This window comes from Bombus fervidus, chromosome 2 (genome assembly GCF_041682495.2).
Source record: "Bombus fervidus isolate BK054 chromosome 2, iyBomFerv1, whole genome shotgun sequence".
In the NCBI taxonomy this organism is placed as follows: domain Eukaryota; kingdom Metazoa; phylum Arthropoda; class Insecta; order Hymenoptera; family Apidae; genus Bombus; species Bombus fervidus.
In genome coordinates this window covers 20,579,464-20,600,227 of record NC_091518.1, presented here as the reverse complement: position 1 = coordinate 20,600,227, position 20,764 = coordinate 20,579,464, and the positions used below count along the sequence as shown (strand labels likewise).

General features: G+C 37.2%; 1 protein-coding gene across 10 annotated transcripts in view; it reads right to left on the bottom strand.

Moving 5' to 3' along the window:
• Sls (sallimus) overlaps nucleotides 1–20,764 on the bottom strand; it is a 255,332-nt gene that overhangs the window by 98,578 nt on the left and 135,990 nt on the right. For all 10 annotated transcript variants that reach the window (XR_011802169.1, XM_072020425.1, XM_072020412.1 and 7 more), the window contains 21 exons: nucleotides 18,761–18,803; nucleotides 17,852–18,126; nucleotides 17,106–17,320; nucleotides 16,703–16,924; nucleotides 15,090–15,427; nucleotides 13,569–13,917; nucleotides 12,983–13,221; nucleotides 12,495–12,724; nucleotides 12,146–12,289; nucleotides 11,765–12,022; nucleotides 11,426–11,569; nucleotides 11,059–11,331; nucleotides 9,929–10,474; nucleotides 8,810–9,287; nucleotides 6,658–7,238; nucleotides 5,364–5,906; nucleotides 4,258–4,512; nucleotides 3,703–3,846; nucleotides 2,228–2,629; nucleotides 948–1,349; nucleotides 144–363 (listed from right to left, as the gene is read on the bottom strand). Coding sequence is in view for 9 of the 10 variants with exons in the window: in XM_072020425.1 (XP_071876526.1) it covers nucleotides 144–363; nucleotides 948–1,349; nucleotides 2,228–2,629; nucleotides 3,703–3,846; nucleotides 4,258–4,512; nucleotides 5,364–5,906; nucleotides 6,658–7,238; nucleotides 8,810–9,287; nucleotides 9,929–10,474; nucleotides 11,059–11,331; nucleotides 11,426–11,569; nucleotides 11,765–12,022; nucleotides 12,146–12,289; nucleotides 12,495–12,724; nucleotides 12,983–13,221; nucleotides 13,569–13,917; nucleotides 15,090–15,427; nucleotides 16,703–16,924; nucleotides 17,106–17,320; nucleotides 17,852–18,126; nucleotides 18,761–18,803 (6,301 nt within the window). In the remaining variant the exon portion in view is untranslated. The remainder of the gene's footprint in view (nucleotides 1–143; nucleotides 364–947; nucleotides 1,350–2,227; nucleotides 2,630–3,702; nucleotides 3,847–4,257; nucleotides 4,513–5,363; nucleotides 5,907–6,657; nucleotides 7,239–8,809; nucleotides 9,288–9,928; nucleotides 10,475–11,058; nucleotides 11,332–11,425; nucleotides 11,570–11,764; nucleotides 12,023–12,145; nucleotides 12,290–12,494; nucleotides 12,725–12,982; nucleotides 13,222–13,568; nucleotides 13,918–15,089; nucleotides 15,428–16,702; nucleotides 16,925–17,105; nucleotides 17,321–17,851; nucleotides 18,127–18,760; nucleotides 18,804–20,764) is intronic.

Genomic DNA, 20,764 nt, shown 5'->3' with positions numbered 1-20,764 from the left:
CTTGGAGAATATTTTTTATATTATGTGAATTTTGTACATTTTTGCTTTTTTAGATGCTTCAGAAATGCATAAAATTCAGCAGCTTAAATTTAATTAGAGTTGCATTGTACGTTAATGAAATTCTAATTGATCGATTTCGTTACCATTCTATCTTTAGATTTGGGTCGTTGATGGGTTCGACGCGGCATTCCAAGTGAGCGTGTTCGCCCTCCTTTAGATCCAGGTTGTTCAATGGCGTAAGGAAAACAGGCTTCTGGTGTACAACCTCTTTTTCAATCTCTTGCTTCACTTCTACAGTCTCTAGCTCGCGAATCTTCTGCAAACGCTGAGCGTCTAACGTATCCAAATACAGGCCTTGTTTCGCTGTTTGGAAGAATAGGCAGCTGTTTATCTGTCGTTCTTTTCAAATGAATTTTTACGCAAATACCGAGCAACTTGTAAATTTTGATATAAGTCGAAAGGTTATAACATTTGTTCCATATTCAAGATTGTCAAATGTCTAGTAATTCCTAAGATTTGCATCTATAGTAACAAAACTCTGTAGAGAAATTCTCTAGATAATATTATTATCTCGATGGAAAATTAATCTAAAATCTAAAGAAATCCTAAGGCTACTGTTACATAAGTTTTTTAAAGTGTAAAATATTTCCAATCTTCGAATACTGTTTGCTAGCTTTCTAAATCTACCACATCGCGATATATAAATTTTTCAATTATAAACGTCACTCATTAGTTTCCAAAATTCCCAACATCTCCAGCAAAACATTGTTCCAATTTCTTAAATTTCTTAATCCATAAAATTCTATTCCCAAATATCCTAAACTTTTTAATCCGCAAGATATTAGCCCCCGATATCTTAAATTTGTTAATTTAGAAAATACTATCCCTCAATATCCTAAATTGTTTAATCCGCAAAAGGCTCGTTCCAAACTTCTTTAAACACTTACAGTCAACGCTGATGACGCAAGTGGTAACAGCCTCGCCAACAGCGTTCCTCGCCTTGCACATGTAAGTTCCAGAGTCTTCCGGATAGGCGTAAAGAATATCGAGAGCCACGTAACCAAAGTCATAGGTAGTCTTGAATTTGTGTCCTTGGGGAATCGGTCTGCCATCTCTGTACCATTCAACCACCATAGTGGGATCGTTGACAGGCGTTAGAGTCGCCTCGAGATGGGCGCTTTTGCCTTCAGGAAGATGTTCGATGTTCTTCAATGGACGACCGAATTTCGGTTTCTCAGCGATGATCAAGTCTTCTTCGTCTACGCGTTTATAACGCGAGTCGTCTTCTAGGTATTGTATTTTCTTCAGGGCACTTTCGTGTTGAGTTTCGCGAATAATCGAGGAGCGAGCTGCAACGTGGCATTTATGCAATTATCCATTCCCTTTCGTTAGATTAATTTCGCTTGGAGGACAGAAGGATCGAGAATAATCGTAGAGATCGTTCTTTTCTCGTATTTCGTGGACATAGAAATGTACAAGAGGTGTAAACGAGTAAAGAATAAATATAAAACAATGGGTAGAAAACAAGGATGAAACATCCAGAAAAGGGTGGTAATTCACTGTGTGTACAATTTACAAAAGCGGAACTACGTATTTAAGCGACGGAGAACTAGAAGCGTTGGAAAAACAGGGTGTCTACAGGGTGTTAGACAAAGTGCTTGGTTACATCCACCTGCTGTCCCCGTGCGTGATTTCAACGTGGGCGTTCGTAGAAGTATCGCTTTTCAAGGTTCGAGAAAGCTGTTAAAAATACTTTTAGTCAGAGAACAAGTACCTTTAAAACTTTCTGTATACAGAATATGATAATCGTTTACTACGGAGTACGATATAATTTTAGCTCGTTCTTAACACCTTCGATACAGTTTCAACATTATTGTTATCTATATTCGTGTCAATATTACTATTTTTCTTTTTTATTTTTCAACGATTTAAAGCCTTTACCAGGCGTTTTCGAAGCAGATGCAAATAAAAAAAGATTTCTTCAATGTTCCTCACGAAGGATGAGAATCGTATAAATCCTCCTCCTCCGCTGAATCGACATCGAGTAATTTCTATACGATCACATTAATGTACATTATCGTATATTACCATACCGATATTAACTAGCAGTAACGGTAAATTAATTTAAGAAATGATCACGATACTTCTACCCCGCCACCCTCGACTTACACAGCATGGAAAATCCTCGAGGGAGATCCTCGTCTCTGTTTCACCCTCGATTACTTACATTTCACGTCAAGATTAATCGAGCTCTTCGCCGATCCCAGTCTATTGGTGGCCTGGCAGGTATAGGTGCCAGAATCTTCAGCATATACCGTGAGCACGTCCAACGCAGCGAATCCAAAGTCACAAGTCGTTCTGTACCTGTGACCGGTGGATAATGGTTTCCCATTGTGGAACCATTCCACCTTCATAGTTGGATCGGGATAGGGTTCGATACGGCACTCATAGTGTGCGCTTTGTCCCTCGACCAAACTGGTAGGTCCGTTTAGTTGGACCGTGAACGATGGTTTCTCCTTTACCACGATCTCTTCTTCTTCGCGTCGTTGATACCTGCTGGTGTCCTCCAGCGCCTGGATCTTCGACAACGCGCTCTCGTGCTGCGACTCGAATTGCAGGGCCGCCTTGGCTGTGTTCGGGAATAGGTTTGTCAGTGTGTCGTTGTACACGTGTCGTGAATAGCGGTGACATGTTCGATCGAGGTGAAAATGAGCTATGGATACTTTTAGCGGTTCTTTTTTTTTTTTTTCATTTTTTAGGACGATTTTTTTGCGATGGATGTTACATCGGGCGATGGATCGTCTTTGGTGTAATGTAGGCTGATGTTTGATTTCGATGGGAGGATTAATCCCTTTGCTACTGAGTCTGAATTTGTTTGACTTTGTTTGCGAGTGACAACATCTTTGATGGAATTGTTTGTTCGATCGTTGATGTACATAATTCACGTTTAACGGAATTATTGATCATTAACGTGGTATAAATTTGTGCCAGGGGAATTAAAATCGAGGTATATGAGAATATACTGCACAGAGGGAAATAGATTTCTATTTAAGTATTTTAGAAAATTGCATAGAAACGTAATATGTAGAATGAAACTTGAAATGTATTGGAAAGTGTTGTTAAGAACTACTGTTTATTTATTTATTATAGTAAAGCATAGTTGAAGTGAATTTTTCGTAGCAAAAAGATCAACTCTAACTAACCATTATTCGGTCATAGTTTCATCTTAATAAAATATTTCGAAAGATATTAAATATCTGGTGTAAAATATGAAGACGTAAGATACGGGTTAGTAAAAAAACAAAATACTACATTAAAAAATGATTTGTACGTGATCGATACGAAACGTTTATAAAAATTATAATCTTAATGTGTGATCAACGATGATGTATGTGAAATAATTGTTAAGAAAATTCAGCTGCGGCCAAGAATAAAAGATCTTCTTCTGCATTTCTTCGCGAATTTCGTAGTACAAAAAAGTATATTCGTGGAAGCGTTCAAAAAAGTTCTACCAACACTTCACCAAAAAAAAAAAAAGAAAAAGTAGGAAAAATCGCTACACACAAAAATACAAAAATATCTACGTGTAAGCAGCTGCTTCTACACGTTTTGAAAGCTACATTATAGCTTATGAGAAGCGATATCGAAATCGAAGCCTCATTTTCAAAATGATTTTCTGTTCTGCGCACAATCTATACTCACACTGGACGAAAAGTGTCGCTGATGTTACAGCCTCTCCAAGATCATTTACTGCACGGCAAGTGTAGGTACCTGAGTCTTCAGGGTTCACGTATTTCATGTTTAGAGCGACGTATCCGAAATCGTGCATCGTTGTCACGCGATTGGCTATCGAAAAGATAATAATTTATTTCATTTACGATAGATTTATTGTTTGAGTGAAATTCGGATATAATTAAAATCTTAATCGAGCAAAACAAAGCAAAAATTAAGAATTTTTAACGAAATTTTTAAGGTATAGAAAAATAAGTAATTATCAATTTAATCTATTGCAATGTAACTTATTGTAAATTAAAAACTTTAAAAGATCTTTCGAAATTGGAATATACAGAGAAAATTTATTTCCGGATTAATATTTTAAAATTTATTTTGAGATAACATTTTGAGAAGAATTGTCAATTTAATTCGCTGCAGTTTATTGTGTTTATTGTCGGACTAGAAAATTGAAGTATCTGCCAAAATTACAGTACGCGTGGAAAAATGAATTTTGAAATTATAATACGTTGGAACGTAACTTACAAGCTGCTATCGGAACTCCATTTCGCAGCCATTCGACTTTGAGCTTTGAATCGCCGACAGGTATCACTCGAGCTTCGAAATGAGCCGCTTGATTTTCAGCGACTTTCAGGTCCTTGATCGGCATCGTGAAAACTGGCGCTTGAGTAACGATTTCCTCGGTCGTAGTCTTACGTTGGTATCTCGAGGTATCCTCCAAGTAATGAAGACGTTGAAGTGTCTCTTCATTTTGGCTTTCCGTGTAAATTGACTTTTTCGCTGTGCGGTAAAATAAAAAAAATGAATACCTCAGTTACGAACGTCAGGTAAAAAGTTCGAGTAAAAACAACACGTTATCAAGTCTTTTATTTCATTAATTTCTTCATTAATTTATTTGTTTAATTTAAGCATATTTCCAACAAATTTACTCGAGCATTATCGCGGATAAATATTCTTGAGTTATATGAAGTAGTCTCTACGTGACTAGCTATGTGTTTATGTGCTTCATGACTATTTTATATATTTATCTGACTTTTTGTTTTTCATAAAATCGTCCCACAGGAAGTACAAATCCATTGCAGTTACTTTAATTTTAATAATTAGATCTTCTTTTGAAAATTTATTTTTTAAAGTTACTACCGATAGAATTTTCTGATAAAAAATTTATATACTGCAAAATTTTTTACGCACTTGACTTATAAATATAAATTTCTCCAAATTCCATGATCTCTAATTCACGTTCCATATTTAAATCATCATCACACAAATACCATAAGATAAATTACGTAAATTTCCTAATCTAAATTTTATATACTACTAATGTTTATTAGTAGTTTATTTATTGGTATAAATTAAATACTAAATTTTCTGATCTAATACTATAAATTTTACTTCAGAATATTATTAAAATACATTTAAACTTCTTTATTTTTTTATGATAAAATTATAAAATCATAAAGAATTATAAAGAAAATACTATAAATTTTACATCGTAATATTATTAAAATATATTTAAACTTCTTTATTTTTTTATGATAAAATTATAAAATCTTAAAGAATTCATATCTATTATTAATTTCAACGAAGCATTTCAAAATCACAAGCTAACAAAGAAAGAAGGGGGGACTTACAGTGCACAACTGCAGTTGCAGATGTAATCGCCTCTCCTATGATATTCTTCGCTCGGCAGGTGTAAGTACCAGAGTCTTCGGGATAGGCGTACATGATGTCCAAGGCCACGAAACCAAAGCTATTAGTCTCGACGAATCTTGAGCCAGCTTTCACAGGCTTATTATTATGGAACCATTCGACTTTCATCGTTACATCAGACACAGGGATCAATCTGCACTCGAAGTGTGCTCTTTGACCTTCTTTGATCTCTACGTTGTTCAAGGAGGTGGTGAAAATTGGAGCTTGAGTGGTTGTTTCCTCGATATCTTCTCGGCGTTGGTATCTCGATCTATCTTCGAGGTAATGAATTTGTTCCAGGCCAATCTCGTTCTGAGTGTCTGTCAGAACTTGTGCGGTTGATCGACAAGTTAGAGTGCAAGACACTTCGTCGCTGCCAACCAGATTGACAGCGCGACACGTGTAGGTACCCGAGTCCTCGGCGATTAGGTCGATTACATCCAGAGCAACGTAGCCAAAATCGTGGATTGGACGGAATCGGTGTCCTAAAATTAAGAAATTATATTTTGAGTTAGAAAAAATAAGAATATAAGAAGAAAAACATCTTTTTTATCGTAGAATTGGAAACTTCAGAAACTCTGCATTGTAATTTTATTTTTTTTTTTTTTTTTTTGGACAAAATAGGATCAAGTGAAGCCATAAGTAGTTATATCTGAAATATTAGATTGCAATATTTTTGCTGCAGTGGCGAATGGAAAAATCAATTGAGAGAAAACAAGCAAAAAAGTTTTGTAACTGAAAATACAGGTATCATGGTATTATATTAGGTTGTCCAAAAAGTTTCTTTCGTTTTATAAGGAAATGCTAGACGCACAATGTTTTGTGGCGACACATGAGTCATAGGACGGAGCGAAGCGAGAGCGACTCATGTTGTTGTTGTGCCTCGGATTAAGGACACCGTCGCGACATACAAAATTAGCGCGTGGTTATCCTCAGGCAAAAAAAAAAAAAACAATGTCGCCGCTGAGGGTAACCGTCGTCCAAGTCAAATTCGAATCTTTCGACTCCCCTACCACGTACCTACCACCTAATGACAAAATCCGCAATCACTTAGTTACCAACCCAAATATATGTAATTTGGTAGATGCAATGGCTAATTTCTACCCCTAAATTCTTACGGATCATCAAGCGTTTAGATCATTGATAAACGTAGACTCATATTTCTATGAAGTCCATCTATAAATTCAAAATCTGAAAATTTCATTGTTTAAAATATTATTAAGAAACTTCATTTACCTATTGTAACCGGACGACCGTTCTTGAACCATTCAACTTTCAAGTTGGAGTCCGTTACAGGTTCCAGTTTGCACTCGAAATGAGCGTGTTGTCCTTCACGAAGATTCTCTTGATTTTTCGGAGCCGTGATGAATCTCGGTTTAACATTGACCACTTCGTCAACCAGTTCCTGTCTCTTGTATCTGGAAGCATCTTCCAGGTATTGTATTCTTTCCAAGCCTTCAGGATGTTGCGACTCAAGGAGTAAATCTTTCTTAGCGTGTACTCTCACTGAACAGGAAGTGACGGCTTCTCCCAGTTGATTTCTAGCTTGGCAGGTGTACACGCCTGAATCTTCAGGATAAACACCTAAGATGTCAAGGGCGACGTAGTCGAATTCGTAAGATGGTCTGAATCTGTGGCCAGTCTTCACTGGTCTGCCATTGACGAACCATTCCACTTTCATGCTGGCATCGCCAACTGGCTGAAGACGACACTCGAGGTGAACGTTGGTCAGCTCCACCGTTTCGATGTTGTGCAGAGGACGAGTGAACTGCGGGGGCTGCATCACTGTCACTTCTTCTTGCTGGGTCTTGCGATATCTGCGCGTTGAAACATAAGTTTATACGATTATCATGACAATAATAAAGGCTTTATATCGTATTATACTTGGTACTTGATACTCGGTAATTTTGCTTTTGCGAATTTCGAAATTTTATCGCCCACAAACGTAATTACTGTTTGTTACGTTGGCCGACTCTCTACCTAGACCAGGCCACACACCGAGGGCAGGATGGCAGTCAGATGTCCGCACATCCTTATTGCGTACCCTCAAGATTCTCAAGGACCGACCATAAATCTCAGAAAATTTTAGCTAAAGTCTTTCAGATCCAACAAAGATCTTTTTACGAAAGCGTTTTCTAAGGTTTATGGTTTGTTGCGGGAAAACACGGGCAAGTTAGTTTTTCTCACGTGCGATGCTTCCTACTACCAACTTTCTATCGAGGGCGGCTAAGACCCCTCATAATCCACCAACAATCGTAATAGCCAATAGAAACAATGTCTATTACCCTCACTTTCCTGGCCAAAAACTGTCATCAACAAATCCGATGATTCCGTACGCTAGACACACCCTTTTCCTAGCTCTCCTCTCACAGCATCGTCACTTTTCAAGGAGTCTATTTTCGTCTTCAGAACAGTCAACAAGTCTGTAACTGGTTCTACCCTTAAATCAAAGTACTACTTCTTTCACGTCGTTGTAGTAGTCAAAACGTCTGTGACGGGTTTCTTACTTATCTTGTACCGACGAATCAGTGTAACTATTCATCTTTACAAAGCTGCTGGAATAAACGATATTATATACACATTAACACAGTGTATAGTCAACCTAACCACCCCTATTATCGTAACAGAAATAAGGGGATCGATCAGTTCGTGGCGTCGATTGTTTAATCGTAACGGGAATTTACGATTCCCGTTGACTTCCTTCTCGCGATCGCGTCTCTCCGCGAACGGTCCTAACACTGTTCAACGCCTTAAGAAGCGTGTAAGTAATTTCGTAATTTAAGTACGTCGAAGGAAGTTTTTGGAAGTAATCGTAAGTTAGCTTTCAATTTATAGAGTTGAGTAGTATGTTTTCTGACCCACTCGTGTAATACACATTTTTTAGAATTCAAATCCAAGAGCCAATTCGATTGTTCAACGAAAGAAGACTATTTGATATTGTTTTATTAAAAAGTAAGGAATCGTAGAAGCACGTAAGCATTGAAACTAAATGAAATTTAAAGTAAATCGAAAAATTCAGTTTAACTTCTCTTAAAAAATATTCGAGTCTAGAACAGGGAAGAAGTTTGAATTTCCAATTGATGTTCGACCAAATCGCTTTCTAGAAATCTTCGCGTAGATTTTGGTCTTATGATACTCTTAACGCTAACCTAACCCCTATCTACACATAATACAAATTTAAATATACCAATACAGACGGACTAAATTATATTTAAACTGTTAGGACGAAAATAAATGAACACTCGTATATATACAGACGTATCTTCGTCCCATTGAAAGAGAACGTTAAATTCGCCAAAAATATCTACATATTTTTAGCGCTCGTAAAAGCAAAAATTCCGTACCTCATTTTATAGTTGTACTATAAATTCCATTAAATATTACAAACCTCGATGAATCTTCCAGCATTTGAATCTGTTCGAGCGATTGCTCGTGCTGAGTTTCGGTAACAACATCGGACTTTCCGATTACTCTGACGCAGGCTGAGGTATGTGCAGTGCCAAGATGATTGGTAGCTCTGACAGTATATTCGCCAGAGTCGAGGATAGTCGAATGCACGATGTCCAAAGCGACGAAACCAAAATCGTAGTAAGTTCTAAATCTGGAGCCAACGGTAACTGGACGACCATTTTGGAACCATTCGACTCTCATCGTTGGATCGCCCATAGGTTCCAAACGGCATTCCAAATGAATGTTCTTGCCCTCGCTCACTGGTTTAGGGTCGCTCAATGGCTGCACGAATATTGGCTTTGATTTTGAAATTTCCTCGATGTGATATTGAGGTTCGACGAATTTCGATTCTTCGAGACGCTGAGTCTTCTCGTAGGAAGTGCGATGCATACTGCTGGTATCGACGCTTGAGCGTGCTATTATTAAAAAAATAACATTATATTATGGTTTGGTAGAATATATATTTGATACTATATAGTTCTGCTATATATTGTATTTAATATTCTATACTTCTGCTATATATGCTATATCTAATACTCTATGACACTGTTGTATAAATCTATGACTAATGTTATAAAATTTAACGTTGAAAATTTTATATAAAATTTGACATTTTTTTAAGTACTATAAAGTAATTCCCTGATTCAAATGTTTTCCGAAATTCAAGATAAAAGTTGTTGGAAATTCGGGACTGCGATAGAACTATTTTATTATCTTCGCGAAGAAAGAACAAAATTGTCTATAAGAATAAATTGTTTAGAGATAGTTTATTTAATAAAATAAATTAAAATAATAGATAATTATATAATACACGTAGAAAGATGACTTCAAACGACTCTAAATATACCTAAGCATAACTAAACCGAAGATACTATTTCATCAAAGAATTGAAAAATCTCATTAAGACACAACTAGAACGAATATACGTCCATTTTATCGTAAATGCATGAATATTTATAAACACGTTGCAGAACGACGGTTTTTAACACTTATCTACATTGACCTGCTTACTGTTTCTCACGATACACCTATGTATAACGAAATTTCAAAAACTTACTCTCCACGACCATCGTGGCGGACAATTTAGCTTCTCCAAGAGCATTTCTAGCGACCACGGTGTAAGTACCAGCGTCCTCGGGTCTAACCTGAAGAATATCTATAGCCACGTATCCAAAATCGTGATACGTTTGAATTCTATTCGCTGCAGTGATAGATTTTCCATTGTGGTACCATTCGATCGTCATAGTTAAATCGCTCTGAGGTTCCACACGAGCCTCGAAATGAGCACGTTGACCTTCAACGATCTTGTTGGTACCCTTCAGGTTGCCCAAAAATCGTGGCGCTTGAGTTACTTGTGTTTCTTCTTGAACCTGTCGCGAATATCTGCTGGAATCTTCCAAAGTTTGAATCTTCTGAAGTCCGGTCGGATGTTGACTGTCATAGATGACATCGTTCTTGCTGATGACGCTCAGTTGAGCGGTTGTATGTGCTTCACCGACGCGGTTGTACGCGCGGCAAGTGTATATGCCAACGTCGTGAATCGTTACGTATTTGATGGTCAATGCAACGTAACCGAAGTTGAAGAATGTCGTGATCCGTGAACCTGAAGGAAAAATTTGCGTCCGCGTGATTGAAATTATCGAAATGTTGGATTTCTTGACACTTGGCATTGGAGAGTTTTGTAATTTGAAAATTCTATATTGGAATTTTTCATGAAAATTCGTAATATATCGTAAAATTCGTAAAATTCGTAAAATATCGTAATTTTAGTTCAATTTCTTTTGTAAAATTCTAGAATTCCAGACTTTTGGGATTGAAAATCTTGGGATTATAGAATTCCACGATTTTGTAATTTGTAACTTTGTAATTATTTTTGCTCTTTGAAACGGCACGAATCTTACATCTTAACATTTCAGAACTACGATATTTTAACCTAAAATTATACTAAAATTTCATTGCTTTACCAATTTCAGAATCTTCAATTGTTAGCATCGAAAGATCGTAAGATTTTTAATTTTACAATCTCACAATCTTAGATTCTGATTGATGCTTTTCCATGATTCTATGATCTAAAAATTCTATAACTCCAAATATCATGTATATAAATTTAAAGGATTTATTAAATTACAACATACAGCATACTTTGAGTACGCGATGCAACAGAATACAGAAAAAGATTCTACTTACTTGCTTCTACAGGGCGTCCGTCCTTGAGCCATTCGACTCTCAAATCAGAATCGCCGACTGGTTCTAGACGTGCTTCGAAATGAGCAAATCCGCCTTCTCGTATGTTGTTCTGATCCTTGATAGGAGATTTGAATTCCGGTGGGCTAGTCGGTTCAGGCTGTTGCTGTACGTATTTCTGGTGCATAGCCTGTTGATAGGCTTCCAATTCCTCGGCAGCCTCGATATACCTTTGTTGCTCGGGGATTCCCAGATCAGTAGTAACGCTTGTGCGTGCTGCAATGATCCAATAACACGTACAATGTAATTAAATATTCTTTCAAACACTATTAATCAATATATAGAGACGATGTTATTTCGCGACATTTACCAAAGACACGAAGAGACGCGGAGCTGACGGCCTCTCCCAAGCGGTTCACAGCTCTGACGGTATAAGAACCGGCATCTTCAGCTCGTAGGTGCAATATATTGAGCGAGACGTACCCGAAGTTGAAGATGGTTGTGATTCTTGAGCCTAGGTATAATTATTATTCGTTAAAATCTTGATCGTTGATAAAGTTTGTAGAAAGAGAAAACGTGAGAAATAACGAAAAGACAGATAAGCAGAATTTGTGTAAATATTCTTAATAATTATTAAGAGTTAATTATTAAGAGTAACCTAGAAATCCTAATTTCGTTAATAATTTGGATACGTTGGAAATGTACTTACTAGCTGTGATTGGCCTGCCATCCTTGTACCACTCCACTTTCATCGTGGGATCGCTTACAGGTGTCAGTTGCGCTTCAAAATGAGCGTTACGACCTTCCTGTAGCTCTCCTAGATCCTGGAGTGGTCGGATGAAGGCCGGCCGCTGTGAAGAGATCTCCTCCACACTCTCCTGCCTTTGATACTTGCTGTAATCCTCGAGCTGTTGAATATATTGAAGGCTGTCGGGGTGTTGGCTAGCCTGTTCGATTGTTGCGCGTGCTACAATGAGATTTTTTTTTTTATTTAACATTGTCACGATTTTCTGATCTCGAGAGAACATTGGAAGCTTCCGGACCGTGAACACAGAGAAATAGGAAATTTAAGTAAATAACGAAAACTCACGTGTCACGCTGAGGGTAGCTCGAGATTCGGCGACTCCGGTCGAACTCACGACGCGGCATAAATATTCGCCGCTGTCTTGAAGAACGATGCTAATTAAGTCGAGAGAGATGAAGCCAAATCGGAAGATAGAAGTCGCACGGGAACCTAAAATCGATAGACATGATACGATAAAATTGATAAATTGAAAGATTTCAAGTTCGAAGGTTCGAGACTTTGGAGTTTTAAAAATTTGAAGATTAACAAATTTAAAAGTTTGGAATTCCGAACATACGAAGATTCAACGATTCAAACATTGAAATATCGAACGATCTCTGCAATGTTACATTAGTATTTCAAGAAAGTTACTTACTCGCATCAAGAGCTCGTCCATTGACGTACCACTCTACCCTCATGGTGGGATCGCCCACCGGTTCGATTCTGGCCTCGAAGTGAATTCGTCCACCCTCGATCTGATGGACGTCCTTCAACGGTATGATGAAACGTGGTGGTGGATAAACTCTATCTTCCTCGGGTGGAGGCAAATATGGCTTGGCGCGTTCCACGTGTCTCAAATAAATCACTTCGGGGCCAGGCGCTGGTCTGTAATCGATTTTATCGTTACCTCTAATCTTTATAAACGAGATATAAATTTCATTAAAACCCTACCATCTATTTTCCTTTGGTTTGCATAAAAATAAAATTATAATATTTTAATATCTCGTCTGATCAAATTTTAACATTGGATTTCAAAATCCAATATCATATAATTATATTATCATTAAACATAATGTGTTGGAAAATAAACGAATACGATGTTTAAATAGCAATTAACCTTATACAAATAGAATAGAAACTTACTCTGGTTCGATGACTTTCGTCGGTCGGGGTAAGTTCAGGCGTCTTGGTTCGGGGGCTACTCCTTTCGGTGTTTCCACGAAGAGCCGTGCTCGGGTGGCGGTAGAGCCAGCTACATTCTGCGCCGTGCACTGGTACCAAGCGGCATCTGACATTTTTGCGTAGGGTATATCTAAAGTTGATGCTCCGCTACCATCCGTTGAAATACGCACATCCGGTCCAGGTGTTATCGGCACTCCATCCTATGTTAACAGATATCAAGAAAATTTATTTTTATCGCTCCTTCCCATTCTCTCATTTTTATTTTTTATTTTTTATTTTTTCCACGTCCATTCGACGTTCGACATTGTTATTCAAAGCATAGCATAAACAATATCGCAAGAAACCTCGCCCGCAGATGTAAAAAGGCTCAGTTTCTGGCGAATTTAACTTTCGTTTCATCTCTAAGAATAAGTCAGGATTTTTTAGAATTGTTATTTCAATTTAATCGAACCATCTTTTAAAACCGACGTCGACGAAGAATTGTAGCTTTCGAATGAAGAATTTTATCTTTCAGTGTGTGTTAATTTTTAAACGCTAATTAACTCACCTTCTGCCAGGTGATACGCGGTACAGGAGTGCCAACCGCACGAGCCATGAAAACAACCGGTTCTCCCTCTTTTACATTCGTCGTTGTGAATCGTTCCACGAATTTTGGCGCGACAACTTGTTCTTTCTCGATCACGTTCAAGTTACACTGGAACGAGGTTTCGCCAGCCTTGTTCCTAGCGACACAGGTCACGACGCCGGCGTCCGCGCGGCTCACGTTCGTGATCATCAATGAATTATTACCAGACTCGTTCACGAGGATCTTGTGGGTCAGGTCGTTGACTACTTGCTGACCGTTTATGTACCATGTCACCTCGGGATACGGACGGCCGGTTACGCGACAGTCAAACCTGAAAGTCACGTGTTATTGTTTCATGTGATTCTTAATTTCTTCATTTTGAGAATTGTCTCTACGTAGAGAAGAATGGTAGGGCGATGTAAAAGTGGAAAGTAGGTAAAAATAGAGTAACATAGAGCAGTATAATGAATACTATCCTATTTTATGGAATGCTATATTTTATAACTGGTACCATATTTTATCTGCTAATAATAAAATATTGGCCAGCAATTTTTTTTTAATTTATTAGCAAATAATAAAACATTGGTCCAATTGTTAATTAATGGTAGAAATATTCCTCTGTGTCCTTTTTAGGATTTTAAATTTCTGTCAGATGGATTTGCAACACTAAATGAAAAATAGAAATTACACAAAGATAGTAAGTGTCAATTATTATGCAGCATATTTTCACACACCCCGCAAGATTTTTAAGTTGTAGGAAGACCGAAAGTAATAACGATAACAGACTAAAGGATCTGTTTCGTCCGGTGACTCTTTGCGTAGCCTGGAATCTATCTCTCGGTCGAGGCTGCCACTTGCTGCTTCAACGAAATTAATTGGATCGCAGTAATCCTAAGGAATTGTCATAGAACGAGGCTTTCTGATTTACCGTTAAGGCCGTTAAATGGCACAAAACATCCTCGAGTCGAGAGGTTCCTTATAGTTATAGCTCCATCAATTAAAACTTGGGGATTCAACCCGCAAGCGACCAGTGGTGAGGCAATCTCCACCGAGCAAGAGTTTTCCTTTGCAACAACATCACCGGACTTCACTGGATCCGACTACAGATTAGTCGACGTCTCTTGACTGGTTCATCGACCTTCGATCATTCACCTACTTGACTTATACCTTACGCACCAGCGTAACTATCTTTTTCACAAAGTTGTTGCAAATATATACTATCTTTGAACTGTTAACCAAGTGTTATACTAATTCAATCACCCCTATTATCCTAACCGAAATAGGGGATCGATCTGTTCGTGGCGTCGATTGTAAAATCGTAACGGGAATTTACGACTCCCGTTGACGCGCTCCCCGCGACTAGTCGATAAAACAACAAGTATACATAGTACGAATATTGATGACACATATTTTCCTACCATTGTTGTAAGATTTTTTAAATTCCAAAAAATAATTAGTATCTTCCTAAAAATTGAACAATTCGAAAATATATACGAAATGTACCTGGTCATTTTTCCTTCGGTGGCATCGCGATCGGTGCACGTGCGAACGAAATTCGGCGGCAGTACTTTTCCAGAGTCGGACTCGCCAGTTGTTTCAACTTGCTGAGTTTTGATCGTTTCTCTTGGAGCTTGATAGGCCTGATCCACTTGATCGCTGGATTCAATCGCCAGATATGCAGAGCTGACGGTGCAACCCTGAGGATTTTCCGAGAGCAAAGTGTAATGGCCACTGTCTTCCGGCAGGGCGACTCTGATCCTCAAGGTAGCTTGCTGATTCGAGTGGCTCATTTCCACGCGTTGTGATTCGCGGATCCTCTGACCGTTTTTGAACCAAGTTAACTGAAATAGGAAGTGAAATTGCATAGAAAATTATTTTAGTAAATATATTTAAGCAACGTCGTTCTTTATAATTTTTTAAATAGATCGAAGACGTTTATGCAAATTCACATCACGAGAATAAGCGAAGAAATTAAAATTAATTGTTTGATTCTTTAAATGTTATAGTAAAATTATAATAATATCGTGAAACTAAATTATGATTCGAATGGCTCATTTCCACGCGTTCTGATTCGTGGGTCCTCTGACCGTTTTTGAACCAAGTTAACCGAAATAGAAAGTGGAATTGCATAGAAAATTATTTTAGTAAATATATTTAAGCAACGTCGTTCTTTATAATTTTTTAAATAGATCGAAGACGTTTATGCAAATTCATATCACGAGAATAAGCGAAGAAATTAAAATTAATTGTTTGATTCTTTAAATGTTATAGTAAAATTATAATAATGTAAAACTAAATTATGATTCGAGTGGCTCATTTCCACGCGTTCTGATTCGCGGGTCCTCTGACCGTTTTTGAACCAAGTTAACCGAAATAGAAAGTGGAATTGCATAGAAAATTATTTTAAAAAATGTATTTAAGCAACATGCAAATTCATATCACGAGAATAAGCGAAGACATTAAAATTATTTGTTTGATTCTTTAAATGTTATACTAAAATTATAATAATATCGTAAAACTAAATTATGATTCGAGTGGCTCATTTCCACGCGTTGTGATTCGCGGATTCTCTGACCGTTTTTGAACCAAGTTAACTGAAAAACATCGTTCTTTATAATTTTTTAAAAAGATCGAAGACGTTTATGCAAATTTATATCACGAGAATAAGCGAAGAAATGAAAATTAACTGTTTGATTCTTTAAATGTTACAGTAAAATTGTAATAATATCGTAAAATTAAATTATGATTATTATTTTATTCGAAAGCAAAAGAAAGAAAACCTGAATGAAGACTTGCTATTATAATGAAACGTTCTGTACATTTTTGCATGTTACGTGCATTCCGTATATTTTTGCACATTTGAGTTTGCCATAAACGCATAAACATCCTCTGCTGACTCGTGTCTTTCCATTCTCTTATTTCTTACGATGGTTTACGTTTTCTCTTTGTTCTTCGATTTCATTCGAAATCTATCGAAATACATACGTCTTTTCGTTCTGTTCTTTAGAGAAATCAAGTCTCCTAAACTAAAATCTTTAGAGAAATATACCAAATCTCAAATATTAAATAACGAAAAATTCAAAAACGCGAACAAATTAAAAACGTCATCAGCTTACTCTTGGTTTCGGATTTCCCGAGATCTTCGCAGTGAAAACGGCATCGGATCCCTCGACAAGCTTCGAGTTTCTGGGCTTCTGCGTGATTTGCGGAGGTGCAACCGGTCCCAGACTACGATCTACCACCGTCGAAATCTGCACGTCGGATTCGCCCACGAAACGACGAGTAATCGACTCTCGAAACTCCGTTTCCCGCAGCAGTCTGTATTCGAAAGTGTCCACCTGCAAATTAGTCATACTATTATTCTTCGTTCAACCATAAATCAAAAAAAAAAAAAGTTCCCAAGAGATAAATTTCTTCTGTATGTATATTTGTTTCTTATGCTTATTTTTTTGTTGTTCTTATATTTCTTTGTATATATATATATACATCTGTCCTTGAATAAATGGATAAAATAACAACCTTGAAATCTTCGATGCTGATGGAAGTTCCGTTAACGTAGCTTCGTTTATCGATCGTTTGTTGATAACTACGTTGTTGAACGCTTTGTGTTCCTGTTTGAGACTTCTGTTCGGTGGACTGGAAGGTCTGAGAATATTCCTTCCTGAAACCCATCTGTTGTTGTTGTGGAGGTCCAAATCCTTCTGGTTGAATGTAAACGGAGCAGATTGCTTCGCCTAGAAAGAAAAAGAAAAATATGGTGTTATAATATTTTAATTTCATTTCTATTTATTCAATGAATAATTTCTCAAAGAATATTTTTATATTTATTTATTCGCAGAATGAAGAGTTAATGCGTATCACTGGCCAGCTCCAAGCGGCATAGAAAATGTTAATATAAATCATGTAATCGTAGAAAGTATCTTCTTATTCACGGATAAAAGCAGAACTTAATGTAATGTTTGTTTTTATAGACTTGCACTCGGCATACGTAATGGAAGTTTCAATTATAAAACTCTAATAAACGTTTATGATTGCGATCTACTATATAATCGAGGTAAAACTCTCCTCGGTACGAAATGGCAATTTAATTCTATCCAGTTTTAGTCTACGTATCTATATTTCAAAATAATTTAACAAGCACTCTAGTGGAAAAGAATACGTGAAACTCTTTAATTAATTGGAACACTGATTTTTTAATACTACCGCGAGATATACATCGGCTAGAATAGAATTGTACGTTGAAGATATTTGAGAAACAGCCTCACCGTATTGATTTTTAGCACTGCACGTGTATTCACCCTCGTCCCCGGGACCAATTTGGTTAATTTGAAGCGTGACCGCTCCGGTCTTCTCGTCGTAAGACATTCGAATTTTCCATGATTCCAACAACGGCGCACCCTTGTGCGTCCAGGATACCGTGGGCTTTGGATTTCCTCGGACACGTCCCTCGAAAATCGCGTTTCCACCCTGCGCGAATCTGGCGTTCTTAAAGATCTGTTCGAAGACCGGCGGCGATGGATCGCCGGGTCTGCCGGTAAATCTGTAACGAGAATTATGAGAGATTTAATTTAAATTTAAATTCTACGTCTATTAATTGTCGTGTAACATTAAATGAAATTCTGCTAAATTCTGGTAAAACTAAATGGAATTTATTTTTATTCCCGAAGACTTCAAACATTTGACTTAAACGATAATTGCGTTATATTAGGTTGTCCGAAAAGTTTCTTTCGTTTTATGAGAAAATAATAGACGCACAAGGTTTTTTGTTTTAGATTATTTTATCGAATTACGCACGATTTTGTTCTATTGAGATAAACATTTCACAGACTTGTTTCACGTTTGTATGAATTGTTGTGAAAAACACGTTTGCGAAAGAAAGACACTCTTCGGACAATATAATAGAGATATCGATTGGTATTTAATTTTTAGAATTTCCTTTAAAATTTCGAATATTTTCAAGCTTTTTGGGACCATAAAGAAATTAGAAAATCACATAAATCTACACGAACAATTCAATTTACTCGAAATGGGATAATTCCGATTTAATTATCCGAATCTTTTACGATTCTTAAAATCAATTGTCAATAATTCTCAAATATCCTAAATGAAATAGCCTGAAGTGACCTCTCAAAGGAAAGGGAAATATTATTTCAAATAAATGGGAAACTACTCACGTTGGTACCGTGGGCGTCGTCTGCATCACAATCTCCCCTTGAACTATAAGCAACAAAAGAAACAAAATATAAATCCTGCGTACATCTTCACGTAAAACTAAAAGGTTGACATAATGTTAACGTTAATTCGATCGATTTTATAAACAGCGGTTTTATTTTCAATTTTTTTTCCTACGTATACGTCATTAAATAATCTCGTCCTCGATCGTTCGAACGAAAGAAAAATGCATTACGAAGCTTTCGCCTAGTTTTTCTCCACGTTGGTCACTTTTATTTCTGTTTATGGGATGCTTGCTACTGCTACATTTCCTCTCGTTCCCCCTAACTGGGCCAGAACGAGTGGAGGAAACGAACCGTTGCGTTGACGCCGTTTTCTTCTCTGTCGCCGTCACGCGCAATGCCGACCGTGCACCTTTTTTACACACTTATCTACACTGGAACTCGGTGCAATTAAGTCAATTTGCTAATTAAGCACGGGGCCCCGTTGACGCGAAATACTTGTGACCCGTAAGCGTATTTACATTACTTTTGACATTTCGCGTTCAACTTTTCTCAAGCGAGTAATTTTTGGAACAATGAGAATAATATAACACCTTTATCGTCATATCTTTTATTTTAATTCGATGCTTTGATTCGATGTTTCTTCAAATTTCTAATTGTGTCACGCGAGATAGATACAAATATTTGTTGAAGTGTTGCCATCGGATGTAACGGTATTTCTTATGGAATTTTTAGAATTCTCTAGAGATCTATCCAGTTACAGTTGAATCAGCTAAACTCGACAAAATTAGATAGAAACGTTATTTTGAAAATCATAAAGATAAATAACTTTAGTCCTCCATAAGCAAGACGAAACAATTACTTTTAAGCGTAGTTTCTTTGATTTTCTGAATATCCAGAAAATCTAAAAAAAATCTAAATTCTGTTGTACACATCAATGTCTGTATATCGTAACACGTCCAACTCTTTTAACTCTTTTCAATAAAAGTAAAAGCCCAGAGAGAAAGAACTCGAGAACGGAGTGTCGATCTTTTTACGGGAGGTCAAATTTTCTTGTTTCTTCGATATAGGAAAACCTACATCGTCTTATGACAAACGTTTTAGTCTTTCTTGGAGAAAAGTAAAAATTGAAAGGAGAGAAATTGAAGATTAAAGTTGCCCAGTCTGTCTGTACGGGATTAAATCTACTTAATTCTTCGACGTAATAAAACAATAAAATCTGTTGAAGAATATTGTTATAATAAATCGACATGGAAAAGGCGTGGTACATAAAAAATGGTACTATCGAAAGAAATCAGCTAGCAGCATAAAATTTAATATCTTCCAACTCCACATCCTACTTTTTCGCATAAAAATACTTTATATCCGTGCAACGTAAAATTTCTCTAACGGTTGCCACTAAAAATCCGAATTTATAACAAGAAACCGTTTCGTATACAACCGTCGTTATGACACACTGTTAGTTATTCGTTCGCCAATTCCTGGATTAAGTAATTTCATCGTTTCACGAGCTGGAAAGCGTCTGAATCATCGGCAACATCTGCGCCATTTCACCAGCAAACGCGCGAGGAAAAATAAAGGATCGCTTTTCTGACCTCGTAATTTCGCGTGTTCTCTTTTTACTAAGCAGCATCGTCCAACTCTCACGAGCTAAAGGACTCTTTCGATCGAAATTACGCGGACAACGCGTCCGACGATTAAACGGGCGCCAGCTACAGGAAATTAATTGACAGCAGCTAGACGGGAACGCGACGAAAATAAACTTCCGACAACAATCTCGACGACCGCCGCTTAAACCACTTTCGTTATCACGGTTAAAGCACCCGAGTGGATTCTAGAAGCGGTGACGCGATCGTTCAGAAATTCAAACCATGTTTAAACGGGATGCATCGCGCAATAAATCCGAGAAAAGGGAAGAAGCTTGTGAGAAAGCGTGGAGACGCGACGCTGCGCTTATTTTCGCTGCAAATTGTTTTTTTTTCAATATTTTGTTATTATATTTAT